General features: G+C 31.5%; 1 protein-coding gene across 1 annotated transcript; it reads right to left on the bottom strand.

Annotated features, from left to right (window-relative positions):
• Window positions 1-9,306: 9,306 nt before the first annotated feature.
• ABA3 (molybdenum cofactor sulfurase (LOS5) (ABA3)) lies at window positions 9,307-14,293 on the bottom strand. Its single transcript, XM_078964550.1, has 19 exons — window positions 14,052-14,293; window positions 13,843-13,941; window positions 13,634-13,692; window positions 13,251-13,566; window positions 13,025-13,151; window positions 12,837-12,939; window positions 12,643-12,688; window positions 12,524-12,562; window positions 12,292-12,448; window positions 12,109-12,211; window positions 11,886-12,002; window positions 11,722-11,799; window positions 11,530-11,631; window positions 11,291-11,459; window positions 11,120-11,184; window positions 10,777-10,925; window positions 9,944-10,295; window positions 9,697-9,807; window positions 9,307-9,603 (listed from the first exon to the last, which is right to left on the bottom strand). Exons 1-19 carry the CDS (start codon window positions 14,188-14,190, stop codon window positions 9,496-9,498), a joined length of 2,439 nt encoding a protein of 812 aa, XP_078820676.1. The 5' UTR covers window positions 14,191-14,293; the 3' UTR covers window positions 9,307-9,495.
• Window positions 14,294-16,467: the final 2,174 nt, after the last annotated feature.

Below are 16,467 nucleotides of genomic sequence, written 5' to 3'. Positions count from 1 at the left end.
TTAGGCATGACGTGTGACTTGCCAACATGAGAAATATGAGTAGTATGGCCATTACCAAAGGAAACGAGATAATTACCAGAATATGTGGTAGCCGAATCCAAGTGGGATGAAGATAGGGTCATGTAAGATGATGCTCCAGTATCGAAAAACTAGTCAGGAGATGATAGTGCTTGGAACTTATGTGCTAAAATTGCATCAATGGGCGTAGGGCGAGAGGCAAATGTGTGCATGTCTGGGCACTGATTTTCATAGTGTCCTTCTTTGCAGTATAGCTGGCAGTGAGGGGTTCTTCGATTGCCACGACCATGACCTCGAGAGCCACCACAAGACTGAGAACAACCACCACGACCTCTAGGTGTGAAGGTTGTGGCAATTTCATGTGCAACGGTAGCAAGAAAGGCAACCTGTGGAACAGTTGGGCCATTAACTGATTTGAGAAATAGCTCATGACTTTCATCTTGTGAAACAAGATCACGAAAAGTGGGATGAGGTTTGATCAATCGCTGCATGGTGGAGAAAGTTTCAAAAGAAGAACCAAGACAACATAAGAACCAATAGGATTTATCGGTCTTATCAGGAGGATGACCAATTGCATTGAGCTGATCACAGGTAGCCTTGAAGGTGCGAGCAAACTCGGCAATAGTAGAAATGCCTTTTTTCAGATTACGGCGCATGTCATGCAATGTATGCATCCGATCAGTAGAATCGTGATTGTAAACAGATTCCAATGCAGACCAAATAACACGAGATGTAGTATGACTTAATGTTTCAACCATGGCTTCTTCACAGAGAGAAGCTTGAATAAGAAGACATACACGCTGATCAACAACTTCCCAGGAGGAAAAGGCCGGATTCGGAGAGGATGTTTGATCGGAAAGAACAGTAGGCGGCGGTGCTGGAATAGAGCCATCAACATAACCTGTTAGTTTATGATATGTCAAGATATGAAGCATCTGGCTCCTCCAGAGAAGGTAATTGGTAGAAGAAAGCTTTATGTTGATCATATGTAGAATAGTGGCAAGAGGGAGAGGAGAATCAGCAGGGGAGTCACCGGCCATGATGAAGATACGAGAAGAGAAGATACGGACAGGAGAGTTAGGCCCCTGATACCATACAAATATAAAATAAAACTAGTCCTATTAGACTTATTATGTAACTTCTTTTTTTAACGAACTTTTTGAAAATGTTCTAAATGACCATTATGACCGGATATAACCTGCTACAGCCGGTCGTAATGATCATATGTGAACGATTCTAAAAAGTTTGTTACCTAGATATATACAAAAAAAAATATAAAAAAATTACCCAGATATGAACAAAACGAAAAGTTAATTACCTAATAAATCAATTTCCCTTGTATATTACCTATTGCCTTTTTAGCTACATTTTAGCTATGGAAGCTTTGAGAGAGGTAGTGTAAGTTATATTATTTTATGAAAATTTTGATAAAGTTCTAGATTTTTTTAACAGAAGTTGTTGCAAGGCTATCAACTACCAACTATTAGCTTTCGGCGTTTAACTATTAACTAGTTTTTGTCAAACACACATTTAATCCTTATGCTAATAAAATAGTAGCTCTTTTGTCATGTGTCACCATATTAAACATTTTAATTAATGTGTTGCCACTTGTCAATCTATTAGTTTTTCATTTTAAATTTATTAGACCTCTTCATTAATGTAATTCTATTTTAAATATTAAATTTTAAATTATTGTTTTCATTAATTCACAAATAAAAAATATCTAATATATATTAAAAATTAATTTTATATATTTATTTGAGTCAATGATTATAATTTCACATAACTAATAAAAATATCTCTTAAATTAATAATTTATTTAAAATAACTTATTAATAATTTTGAGTTTTTACTATAAAAGTTTGATTAATTTTATAACCATGTTTCCCACGGGTTATAAACTAGTTTTATATATATATATATATATATATATATATATATATATATATATATATATATATATATATATATATATATATATATATATATATATATATTCAAAAAATCACAAACAAAAAACAAAATAGAAGAATTTCAAAGCAAACAAAAAAGGAAACATATAAAAACAAACCAGAGTCATAATCAATGAATACGCAATGCTTTCGTAACAAGCGTCTGGATAGTCAAAGTTGACAAATATTAGAGTCTTGGTTTTTGTGGTTTTGATCCATTCAAATTATTATGCTCCATTTTTCCAAGTCTTGCTTATTTGGTCAGCAATTGTGTCTCCTTTTGGCCACGTATAGAGTATAATACAGAATATCGCTATACATATTGTATACCATTTATAGATGTCACATTAGATGTGATACTTTTGACAAATTAACTTCCGCTTTGGTTTAGGTTATATATTATGCGAAGTGAATCGAATGTTACTTTTAAGAAATTACCTAACTTATAATGATGTCGAACACCGTCCAAATTGTATCCATATAATCCTAAACTCCTGAATCATTAGATTGTTAATTATAATCACGTTTAATAAATAATTATTTTATAAGCATTAAAAAGTTATTACTGTTGCTAGCGTCAAATCTACCAATTTTGTCAGGTTTGTGCTTTGAACTACCTTGATTTTATTAAAACATTAGCAAAGAGTTAGTTAGCTAAGTCCATCGGGCATGGGATGAATATTCATGTGTAAGGATCTAGTTGGAGGGCTTGTTCATGCGTGAACACCGCCCCCAACAAGAGTAAATGTGACGTGGATTGATGTTGGTAACGGACAATCACGGACCATTTGATTGGTTTACTCGTTTTTGGACCATTTGAGTGCCTTGACCATTTAGCATTATTTAAAAAAAAACATTTTTTTAAAAATTAAAACTTGACCAATATATACAAACACATAATACACATCAAATATCTCACAACAACTACATTCAACGATAACAATATGAATAATCTTTTGGATGCTATTTTTTTTCTTCATCCAATGATGATTCCAATGATGATGAGTTGATTATAGACATGTTTTTGTCTGCGACACACGAAATTGTGCGTCGTAGAGGCGAAAGTTCAAATGCCAAGAAGAAACATAGAAAGTCGATCAACCGGGATCATATCGTGGCTAACAAACTTTTGGTACGTGATTACTTTACCACTAATAGTTTATACGACCTATCGAAATTTGAATATCATTTTCGTGTTAGTAGAAATTTATTTGTACGTATAGCTAGAGATTTGGAAAACAATTATGAGTTTTTTCAATTGAGATGGGATGCTAGAGGTAAACGTGGTTTTACTACATTTCAAAAATACACTACAACTCTTAGACAATTAGCATACGGCATAGTCGTAGACGCTTCAGATGAATATTTGAAAATGTTTGCGAGGACCGCTCGAGAATGCACATATCTTTTTTGTGAGTATGTTATAGAGCTTTACGGTGACATATGCTTGTGAAATCCGACTAGAAGTGATATCGAACAGTTGTATGCCGCACATCAGGTTAAACATGGATTTCCAGGAATGCTTGGTAGCCTTGATTGTACACATTGGATATGGGAAAATTGTCTCAATGCATGGCAAGGGCAATTCACGCAATGTGATCTTAGTGTGTCGACTGTTATACTAAAAATAATTGTTTCACATGACCTATGGTTTTAGCATGCATTTTTTTTGTATGACGGGTTCAAACAACGACCTAAATATGCTTGAAGCATCTCTGTTATTTAACGACATTTTGTAAGGTAAAGCATCAAACATGTCACACGTTGTAAATGTACATGAATACAATTATGAATATTACCTTGGTGATGAGATATATCCAGATTACGCTACATTTGTCAAGTCATACATATATACGACCGTAAAAAACGAAAATTGTTCAAGTTAGCACATGAATCTGCAAGGAAGGATATGGAGCGGGCGTTTGGAGTCTTCAAACAAAAGTGACACATAATCAAACATCCAGTACGAGCATAGGATAGGGCAAAAATGATGAAGGTGATGAAAGCGTGTGTTATTTTACATAACATGATAATAGAAAAAGATGATAGGGCTATTTGTACATATACTTCGGACGAAATACTCAATTCACCTGCAGTAATACAAGTCGGCAGTCTAACATACTTTACAAGGATTTTGGAAATACACAGTAGTGAAACACATCATAATCTATGTAAAGATTTGACTGAGCACATATGACATCGACAATTTGAATAGCACAATGGCAATGACGACGAGGAGGATGAGGAAGCGGACGATGAGAATGATGCCGACGGTGATGACTGGCCCTGTCGAAAATACCCGATACCCAAATTACCCGTTCGATTTTTTCGGGTATCGGGTAAATCGGGTATCAGGTAAATTTTTCCGGGTAATCGGGTTACCCGATTTTTTCGGGTCGGGTAAAGGGTAAATTTTTTGGGTTTCGGGTATACCCGAATTACCCGAGTTATTTTAAAAATTCCTTTTTTTTTTGTAGAGCTTGTACTATATAGCAAGTATTTGATCACGCTTAAACTAACTATCATTATTGTAAAACATAAATATATTTATTATGACAATACGACACTAACAATATTAAAAGTAATTTTTATATATCATCACGTTCTTTAAAACTTAACTGTTTTCTAAATTATAGTTTGTATTGCAACAAACAAACTCATTATCTTGACAAAACTTCATAACATAGCAAAACTTATGGCTACATTTATCTTAAACATTTTAAACTTTTAAATTAAGATCTTTAGGTATTTGTTTTTTTTAACATCTTATTAGATTAGATTAAGTTGTTAAAAAATTACTTGATATCTCATGTATTATTAACTAAAAAATCTCAATGTTCAAAGCTTGAGTAACTTCGTTTATGTTTCGTTTGTTTATATAAACAAGACTAATAAAGCACAACGTGTTTATTTCATTAAAGTTATTTTCAGGTGAAATTCGAAAAAAAAATTATATATTTCGGGTAATACTCGAATTACCCAAACCCGACCCGATACCCGAATTACCCGAATTTAGTTTGGGTAGGGTAACGGGTAATTTTTCTAACATGAAAAACCTGAATTACCTGAAACCCGAAAAAATTACCCATTCAACACCCTTATTGAGGACAATGATGACGACGAGTAGTATTTTTTTTCAATGTTTTATTAATGTTACTTTTTTTATTAGTACTCCTAAAAATATGCTCCTTAGGACATCCGTTATACCCAATACTAACCATTATAATGGTGGGTGTCACATTATCACCACTATCACTAAACGTATGAGATACCCACCACTACCACTCCACTCCACAACATTTTTTTAATTTTACTTGAAAAAAAAACATATAATTGTTTTAACTAGTTTTTCATTCAATAATAAAGAAACATTACATTAATATTAAAAACTACATTACTTAAATAACATAGAATAAAAAACATTAAAAAAAAAAAAAAAAACTAATCTTCGTTCATATTAAGTTGGTACAAATGCTCTGCGACATCTTCTCGGAGATTTAAACTCGTTTCAGTGTTATGAATTTCAACAATTCGTGATAAAAATTCAGTCGTTCCCGAAATGACTCTTCAATTAGGGTGGCATCGTCGTCCGTATCATACGTGCAAATCGCTCGACCTTCATCTTCAATAATCATATTATGCAATAAAACATGTTTCGACCATTCGTTTAATTCTATCTATATCCTAGAGTCGTGTAGCGTATTTTACTACATGTCATGTTTGCTTGAGGACTACAAATGCCCTATCGATATTATTTCTCGTTGATTCCTGCCTTTTTGTGAACAACTTGGTCTTCTCACTTCGAGGAACCGAGTATGCCTTCATAAATAAAGAATAATCAAGGTATATCCCATCACAAATGTAATAACCATATTTGTATGAATGTCTGTTCACCGTAAACGACATATTAGATGCTTTACCAGTCTAAATATCGTTGAAAAGAAGAGACTCGCCAAGAACATTAATGTCGTTGTTAGACCCCGCAACTCCAAAAAAACGAATACCGTATCCACCAATCCTGAGATGCAACATCTTCTAGGATTATACTTGGTTCACCTATATCTCATCGATTGAATTGACCGCGGCATGCAGTTGGAAATTTTTCCCAAGCCACATGCATATAATCTAGACTACCAAGCCACTCTTCATGAGCCAAATATAATTTCTCAATATCACGTAGAGTATGTTTATGTAAATATTGTTTGTGAAAAACCTCATACACACATGCACAAAACCAATCTACGCAATCAATTGTGGTCATCTTGGATACTTTCAAGTACTCGTCGGTTGCATCAAATGTTATACCGTATCCCAAATACCTAAGCGTAGCCACACATTTTTGTATACTACTAAAACTCATTCTTCCTCTAGCATCATGTTTGTGTTTGAAAAAAATCATAACGGGCCTCTAAAATATTATTAATACGTAAAAATATAGCCTTATTATACGGAAACGATGTTCAAACGAGTCATCATTGTAAAGACAATTATCGGCAAAGTAATCACGTAACAATAAGTCATGTGCGGTTTGGCGATCTCGATTGATGATCACCCTTGAACGCCCAACATTTGAACTTTCTTCATCGTAAATGTGTTGCACAACGTTGAAGAAGGTCGAGATGAATTCTACCGGGACCAAGATTGTAATTTACTCTATTTTGTAAAACATTTATAGGCTCAATTTTTATAGAAACAAATACGAAAAGTAAAGTTAGACTAATTTGATAGTAAAAGAAAGAGAAATCTATAGAAAAATACCAAATTTTGAAAAAAGTATCAATAAAATCCTAAAGGTTTTTTTTTAATAGAAAAGTCCCGATTATTTAACATTTGACTCAAATTAACCAAAAAGTATTTTTTAGGATGTTTTTGAAATTTTTTCTAAAAATTTAAGATTTTTCTGTTGATTTCCCATAAAAGAATTTACAAGAGTATAGTAGAAATTTGATATAGTGTCGTTTCTTACAATAAAATTTTATTATAATGCTTAGGATACATATAAGAATGGAAATATGGAACAACGCATTAATTGAAATAGGAAAACTATTGTTTTATTTATATGAATGGAATGAACCATTTATAAAGTAATAAACGAAAATCAATTTTATCAAATGTCATGTTCTCATCGAATTATTTTTTAAAAGTTTTTAAATTATTTTTTTTTACTTGTTATTTTCTTGTATTTTCATTTTTTTAAATTTAAAATCCGTATTTTAGAGAGATTTATATGTGTAAAGTAGATCAATTTATTAAGTTTCGTAATAAACGCTCTGTAACCTTTCAAATATCTTATATTATATATTAAATTATTTATTTTATTTATTATATTCTTTTTTATTTATGTAAAATCATTACCTTAAAAAATATATAATGCTTATAATTTTATATTATATTTATTTTTATTAACCCGTGTAATACACTGGTTTGACACCTAGTTGAAGTATTATATTGTTTATTTATTTATTTAATTTTCAACTGTGGAAATTGTTTTTTTTTTCATCATAAACTTATTGAAAAAGTATAATATAAGGTAGATTCATTAACATTGTTTCCTTCTAAACATAACTAAAAGAGTATCCACTATAATATTGTATGGTTTTTAATAAGTTTCTATTATATTTATTTTTCTGTTACTTTTGTATACAGAAAAATTATTAATAATCACATATGTGTAGATTTAGTATTACATTAGAGTGTGAGTTAGCTGCTAGAAAAACAAGTCGTCTTAACTTTTTAAAATGATTTTTTTTTCTTTAATAGAAACTAGAAGGTCCCCTAAATATCTCTCACCCTTATTTCTCTTGTTTTGACAAATAGCTCAAAAGGACAAATTTCTTTGTTTCTCTTTCATTTTCTTCCGCCTCAAAAAATCTCTAAGAAAGAAACAAAAATATAATTTGATATTTCAGAGTCATCAAGTAACACATCATACGATTCAAGAAAGAGCAACAACCCTTAATTTTCGGGATAATGGAAAAAACGGAAGTCTCTCCAGGAAAGATCCCCACAATGACTTTGATAATCCTAAAAGGTTTAATTCTTACAAATCAAACAAACCATATGCTTTCAAGAGTACTTATGACCAAGAACTAATCAAAATTCGTCGAGGTTCATAGCCCTACCCACATTCTAAAATCCACCCCACAAAAAAATATCATTATCAACAAATTGGAAAAAGGTTAATTAGGAGTTTTGTGTATGGAAAACAAGACCCAAGCTTTTTAAACCAAGTCAAAAGCCAATGATGAAGAAAGAAAAGAACTAAAGACCAAAAAAGAACAGCCAAATTTGAAGGAGAACTAGTCAAAGTCACAAGTCAAGCAACATTTATACCTGCCACCCATAAAAGCCAACCTCCCCAATCATTCAATTATATTCTAGATGATTTCACAAATATCCCAATATTCCTTTTTAATATAGTTAAAACATTTTAGAAAATTAGGATTTGCATTAATAATTTAGTATAATACTAGACAATAAGGTCCTAAAATAAAAACCATATGGCAATATCTAAAATTATTGTCAACCACCATAAACCTAACGTAAAATATTTAAAACCGTTGTCAAATGCCACATAACTAACTGACAATATCCAAAACGATCATCGCCAAATAACTAACTTACAATATTGAAAATTGTTGTCAACTACAACATAACAAACTAACAATATCGAAAATTATTGTTAACTGTCACATAGCTAACCGATAATATCCAAAACCATTATCAACTACCACATAACTAACTAACAATATCCAAAACGATTCTTGCCAAATAACCGGCTTACAATATCCAAAACTGTAGTCAACCGCCACATAGCTAACCAACAATATCCAAAACCGTTGTCAACCACCACATAAATAACTGACAATATCCAAAACAATTCTTGCCAAATAACCGACTTACAATATCCAAAATTGTTATCAACCGCCACATAACTAACTAATAATATCCAAAATGATTCTTGCCAAATAACCGACTTACAATATCCAAAACTGTTGTCAACTACCACATAACTAACTGACAATATCCAAAACAATTCTTGCCAAATAACCGACTTACAATATCCAAAATTGTTGTCAACTGTCACATAACTAACAATATCCAAAATTGTAGTCAACAACCATATTGTTATGACAATATCCAAACCGTTGTCAACCACCACATAACTGTCAATTATATATATATATATATATATATATATATATATATATATATATATATATATATATATATATATATATATATATATATATATATATATATATATATATATAAAAGTAATTTCGGGCTCTCTTGTAAAACCTACCAACATACAAGCCTTACAAGGATTTAGTGATTTGACTTCAACTAATCCAAGTTTTGATTATCACTACACGTTGTGTGTGCATGAAATATACGCAAACATATCATACAAACCTTATTACATGATCACATCATAAATTCTAATACTTAAATCTCCAAAAGTAGAATTAAACTTTATAAGATTAACATTACATGTACAAAGTCATATTATGATATTATCATTTTATGTATCGGGGTGTACTTCTTGTCCCACTTGAAGCCATGAAGACATTTCTTCCCCAACCTCATTGTCACACTCACACCTCAGTAAAATTCCAAAGAGTATTTTCCCCTATTTCAACCATAAAAATTTCCAATTCTTTTTTTAAACAAAAATGAAATATAAAAGTTAGATTTCTAAGGACAAAAGAGTAAAATTATCAACCTTTTCTCTCCTGTATGATGCTAAAGTAGCTAAAGGCTCATTTGATCTCTTTACCTCACCACCTTCATAATTCAAATTAATCATCTGGCAACGATTACACCCACCCAATGACTACAAAAAGTTCGCATACCATAATTATCAGCAACAAAATTTAAATAAAAAAAAAAAAAAAAAAAAAATGCCACATCATCAATGAAATTTGCCCTTTTTTAACAATCATATGTAATTTGCCCTTTTTATAACTAACCATGAAGTGATTATTTCCAATCTTGAGACCAGTCCACGTGTCTTCAACACAGGGCCCACCACCAGATATAACTAGATTAGGTCGGAATATCATTGGATCAACAAACCTGTTAGAATGTAGTCTGGAATTGAGGTCAGATACACTCGCTTCAGATACCATCAAAATCTGGGCTTCATTCACGAAGTTTAACCTAGTATTTACATCTCTACATGTGCCCATGTTTTTGTTTTTGTTTTTGTTTCTGTTAAAGTGGTTACAGCTTCTAGAACTTGATCTTAACAGATAACAAGGACGCCCAACTGCTTTACTAAACCATTCGTCAATCTTGTTATCATATCCCAAAACTTCATATCTGTGTAATAAAAATGGGAAAAAAAAAAAGAGTGAATGACATTTTTGGTCCATGAGAATACTTGTTTTATGCAAATTTGGTCCTTATTTGAGGTTTTTGTAACGCTATTGGTCTATTTTCCAAGTAAAATGACAAATTTTGGTCCAAATAGTTTATTTTTGCAATTTTGGTCCCAAATATAACGTCATAGCATGAAACAGGGACCAAAAACGTCACAAAAGAACTCGAATAAGGACCGAAACTGCAAGAGAAATCTTTTATGGACCAAAGTTGCAAAAATCAGCTATAATCAGGGACCAAAAATGTAATTTACTCTAGAGTAGAACAGGGCCCAAAAACGTTACACAAATCTCATATAAGGACTAAAATTGCAAGAGAAATCTTTTAGGAACAAAATTGCAAAAATTGGCTATACTCAAGGACCAAAAATGTAATTTACTTCGGAAAAAAGAACAGTTTTTTGACTTTTTGAATCAATTACCTTTGGGCATGTATATTAATTTCTTCTACTACAGAAAAAGTATCAGATTTAAGTTCAATAGATAATTTCTCTTTGCATCTAGAAGATTCCACATGAAGCTTTCCCATTTTTAGGTCAATCTTTGTGTTTATATAGTACATTTCAGGTACCTACATCACCAAACAAAAATAATATTAATACATCTAATCACAAAGAATACCAACATGCTTATATATATATATATATATATATATATATATATATATATATATATATATATATATATATATATATATATATTACCAATAATAGCAACATATTTATGAGTAAAAAATATATAGTTGTTTGGTAAATAATTGCTCACCTTCTTCTGTGTAAGAACTTCACCATTCGTGCTTTTGAGAAGCCACTCTCGATCATATAACAATCCTGGTTAGAAAATGCAGATAAAAATATAAAAAGTCAAAAAATGACAAAACTACCCTTGCTTAGGAAAAGATATAACAAAAAAAACATGCATCTTACAACTCTCTACCAGTACTGCTGAGAGGCCAAGTGTCCACTCTGAACCCTGAACATGACTTTATTGGATACACCACAATTGATGTAAGATGATGTGAACTTTCTGTTGATCTTAATGGATTAAGATTTATACTATTGGTTGGCAACAAGACAAAAGATCTCACAACAAAGTCAATGAATTTCTGTAAAAAAAATTAAAAGAAAATTAAAAATGTTTTGAGATTTATATATGTTGTATAAAATACAACATACCCATGCATCTTCAAATGTTGACATATATCCAAAAGATACTCTAACAGCTCCAGTTGGTTTCCCATTTAATATATCATAATCATCCCAACATACATGTCCAGCCTAACAAAATATATAAAAAATAATGATAATAGTATTATTTTATTAGATTATATATATATTTTTTATATATATAAAAAGACTCACACTCACCTCAATGTTGGATATCAGATCTAAATGAGATAAACCAAGATACTTAGCACATGCACCAGGATTACAAAAGCATCCTGTCTACACAATATAGGAAAAAATAAAAAATATATAAAAACTTACACATCATAAATTTTATAAAATTTAATAAATATTAGAAATGTTACCCGTAGATGAATTCCAGACAAAGAAGCCAATTTTTCCACTTCACGATGACCAACCCAAGAACCATCAGACCGTTTCAAGTTAAAAGAAATTACAGGACCAACTCCACTATACACTGCCTGTTAAATCAAATCAAATGTTTACTTTTATAATTTAAAAAATTAAAAAAATTACTTTTTTGCCCATAACAGCATTGTAATTTCATAGTGTGAGTGTCCCTCTAACCTTTAGAGAATGAAGTCCGTATATTTTGCAAACCTCCACACCATTTGCATGCCTTAATGCCAAAAGCATATTTTTTGTATATCTTGCAAGTGATGAGGTATGCCTAAAGAACAGATAAAATAACTTTTGTGAAAAATTTTACAAAAATTTGTTCCTATAAAAATATTGTAGTGCAGCATATACCTTGATATGGCTGATGTGGTGAGAGTATTTAGGATATTAAATCCATGGCGAATGGATGCAATATTCAAGAATGATAATGTTCCATCTTCAAATGACTCTTCAACACCTTCTCTTCTTTTCACAAAGTCAATGTCAGCAATCGATGCAGCCACTGTCCCTGGAATATTTCAATTTTATTTTTATGCGAAATTCAGAGAAAATTAATTTTTTTTTTTTGTTTGAAAAATCGAACCTCCACTAAAGTAGGTCTTCTTAAGTAACTTTGCAGCTTCTATAAAAATAAGAAAACAAACTTGAGTAAGTAAGGGAATTAGGGAATGATTGTTAAATGTCTAATTATTTTCAACTTACCATTTCCAACTATCAAAGCTCCAAGTCCAGTTGGATAGCCAAAAAGCTATATCCAAAAAAGTAAATTCAATGAAATATATATATATATATATATATATATATATATATATATATATATATATATATATATATATATATATGGGATTATGGATCTTCTTATTTTGTTTTACTAACTGGAAGTTGAAAAGGCATACCTTGTAAAATGAGATGACAATAAAATCTGCCTTATGCTTTGATAAATCCGGAGGTTCTGTAGAACAACCTTTTGCAGCATCAAGTAAAACCATCCATGATCCCCTGTTATATGTAAACAAATCATCAGCATTAAATATAATGTTTATTTAATATTTTAATTACATATTCCAGAAAGTAAATCTCACACCTGGAATGTTGAGAACCTCCCAATATTCGCTCTGAATCTTCCTTAATCATGTCTATCAAATCAAGATTAAACCTCATTCCTGAGAAATTACTCTCTGTAGGAAAAGCAAATAAATTGTATGTATGTCCTGCATATAAAAAGGAAGTATTTAGTATTTACTATTAATGTAATCATACAAAATGAATTTATAAACATCAACTGTTAGGTTTTGACTAAAAAAGGCTACCAGTAGGATCTCTGTTTGAAACCCTAGCTTCACTTCTCTTTGGTATAGGATGCTGTGAGACTTTGATGGAAGATTTAGTGCTTCCAAATGTATCAGATTGTGCAGTTTCCTCAAAGTCTATTGCTAATGCTGCAGCTCCTTTATTGAGAGCATACTCTCTGATCCCAAGGACACTGTTGTGGTTCTCAATTGTATACATGAAAGTGCTTTCATTGCTCCAAGGAAAAGCCTCACCAACAAGTTTAAGAGCTGCTGTTGCTCCAGAAGTGAAAATACATTTGTACTCTTTTGGTGATGCATTACAGATTTTGAGAACCTATAAGTAATCATATAAACAATTATGCAACAGAAATTGATAAGTATGTGTGTGTCTAACAAGTTACCTGATGACGAGCATCTTCTACAATGTTTGATGAGGTCAAGCTAGAGCTGCTTTGAGTATCTAGTGATCATAGATTAAGGTATCAAACATAAGCTGCTCAAACGGCGTGATGATTAGAGAATCCAACTAATTTTTCATGTGTGAAGGAAGAGAACAATGACTAGAAATGATATAAACGAATGAAACTAGACAATTGCATAAAAAGGATACGAGGATTGCCGTATACAGTGGTAGTAAGATCTCTAAATATTGCCTCCATCTGTAATTCAGAATATAAAGTTGCACCAGCGTGATCCAAGTAGACATTTCCTACAAAGAAATTCCACAAGCAGTAAAAAAAAGTAGCATAACAAATATCAATCCACTTTCGATAAGAACAGTCGAAGATGGATGGATTATCATTTATTAAGAGGGCTTACCATCGAGTCTTTCAAATTCAGTAGCTCGGAGATCATCAATGTGCTTGGGAGCATTCGGATAACCGTAAGACTCACCGAATTCCTTCAAAAACTGTTTCTTTGCAGCGTCCATGCTCGTATTTGGTGGAATCATATTCATCTTCGGACTGCGTGCAACAGGTATTCGATCTTTTGCTTCAAGAAGAACTTCGAATCGTGAATCAAGTGAAAAGATAACTTTTTCTTATTTGGTATCTGCTGAGTGTTTTTTTCGTTTAAATCACTATAATTCAGACGGTACACGCTTGAAGTGGCGAGTGGCGACCAACCAACAAATGGGCTTATGGGCTTTTAAATTACGGACTGACGATATTTATATGGCCCAATATATTTACATTTTTTTAGGTTAAGTTATTTTTGGGGTGAGCAAACCGTTTTTTTTTTTTTTTTTTTTTTTTCAAAACCGAACCAGTTCGGTTCCGATTCGTGAATAGTAAAACCGGTTCAACCTTAAACCGGTCCGGTTCAAACCGATTCCGTCATTATTAAACCCGAATCTATTTAAACTGGTTCAATCGGTTCTAAACCGGTTTGATCGATTTGACTACCAGTTCTAAACTGGTTCACGGTTATTAAACCGGTTTCAATGTCTAAAATCTTGAACAGGTTCAAACCGACGGTTCGGTTCTTGAATCAGTTTGGTTCATAGTGGACCGGTTCATGGTGAACCGGTTTACCAATTTAGTGACATGTTCGGATCCTGAACCGGTTTTTTTGTGCAAGCCTAGGTTATTTTAGGATTTATTAGGTTTGTTCGGATAAGAGGTTATGATATTAATCGATCGGTTTTTGGAAGAATTTGTATCAAAATTTTCTTGTAAACGGTAAAACTGAAATTAGGTTTCAATTGATTTTAAAGGTTTTAGGTTTTAGGATTAGAGGTTATGTATTATTCGATCAATCTTTGGAAGAATCTAAACCAATTTTTCTTATAAACAGTAAAATCAAAATTAGTTTTCAACTGACTTTAAAGGTGAAATTGGGATCCAAGTTGTTCATCAAACCGTTGCATAACGCGATATAGAACTTTCATGGTGCAGTTTGTAATTTTAGCAAACCGTAGTATGCGATGCGCTTTATGATTTCTTCAATATAAAATGGGATTTCAAAATGCAGTGCACCACATACTAAAGACAATATACATTTTATCATTCATTTTTCATTACATTGTAATTAGACAAACAAATAAACGCAAATGGATATTTTTGGAGAAATTCACCATATGGTAGTATTTTATCGTGTTGGACTTCTTGTAAATATGATTAAAGCGATTCAAAATGATTTGGTAATAAGACACAATTATTTACAACTTTCATATTTTGTATTTTGGTAAATTCAACTGTTATATTTGTCATAACAAATAGGGAAAATGACTTAAGAGACCATTGACGTTTCAAATTCGTTCGAAAAAACCATTCAAGTATTACATGCTCAAAAAACACTATCAAATTAAGATATATGTTCAAAAAACACCAACAAAGTACATGTTCTGTTAAAAAAAACACAAACTCTATGTTTTGGAGTAACTTACATATTTAGTTCTTAAGTTTTTTTTTCTTAACTCGGACGGTCCCTCTAGTTTAGATTTGTTTCAACTTTGGGCCCTGATCGAGTTAAAAGATTAATATACCCTTACTAGTTTCAATTAACATTATTTTTATTATTTATTAATTATTTATACAATTTATGTTATTATTTATTATAAATATATCAATTGTATAAATAGTTAACAAGTAATAAAAATAAATGTTAAATGAAACTAATAAGGGTATATTAGTCTTTTAATTCGATCATGGTTTGAAGGAAAAATAAATATAAACGTAAGCGACCGTCCGAGGTAAGAAAAAAAAAGTTATGGGCTAAACATATAAATTACCCCAAACCATAAAGATGGTGTTTTTTTAACAGAATATGTACTTCGTTGGTGTTTTTTGAATATATATCTTAATTTGATGATGTTTTTTGAACATGTAATACATGAATGGTGTTTTTTGAACAAATTTGAAACTTCAATCGTCTTCTAAGTCATTATCCCTAACAAATATGGAAAGTTGGATGTGGTGTATTGATGGACGGAATTCAAATCTAATGAGGATGTTTTCATCATTGCATATTGTTAGCTTCAATTATCTATCTAAATAAGTTAAGGGTTTTAACATTTATAATGTTTGTTTCATAAACCACAAATTACATTGCACCCCACCACGGCACCACACTACATAAACTATATTATGTGGCACGGTTTACGATTCTAACTCTTATGTACGCAATAGACGGCACATTGTTGTATATCTCGTTTGGTTATTCGATTTTGGTGAACTAAAGAAAAAAAAACGACGTAGCACTAATGCAACATAATGTGTAGTGTAATTACCTT

This window comes from Lactuca saligna, chromosome 7 (assembly GCF_052625555.1).
Source record: "Lactuca saligna cultivar CGN05327 chromosome 7, ASM5262555v1, whole genome shotgun sequence".
NCBI classification, from domain to species: Eukaryota; Viridiplantae; Streptophyta; class Magnoliopsida; order Asterales; family Asteraceae; genus Lactuca; species Lactuca saligna.
Note: the sequence above shows the minus strand (reverse complement) of the source record. Positions and strands in the feature narration are given on the sequence as shown.

Coding starts and splice junctions, on each gene's coding strand:
- ABA3 (XM_078964550.1), bottom strand. CDS start 14,190: ATGAATATGATTCCACCAAATACGAGCATGGACGCTGCAAAGAAACAG. Junction 13,567..13,633: donor TAGAAGATGCTCGTCATCAG/GTAACTTGTTAG, acceptor GATTACTTATAG/GTTCTCAAAATCTGTAATGC. Junction 12,212..12,291: donor ACCACATCAGCCATATCAAG/GTATATGCTGCA, acceptor TCTGTTCTTTAG/GCATACCTCATCACTTGCAA.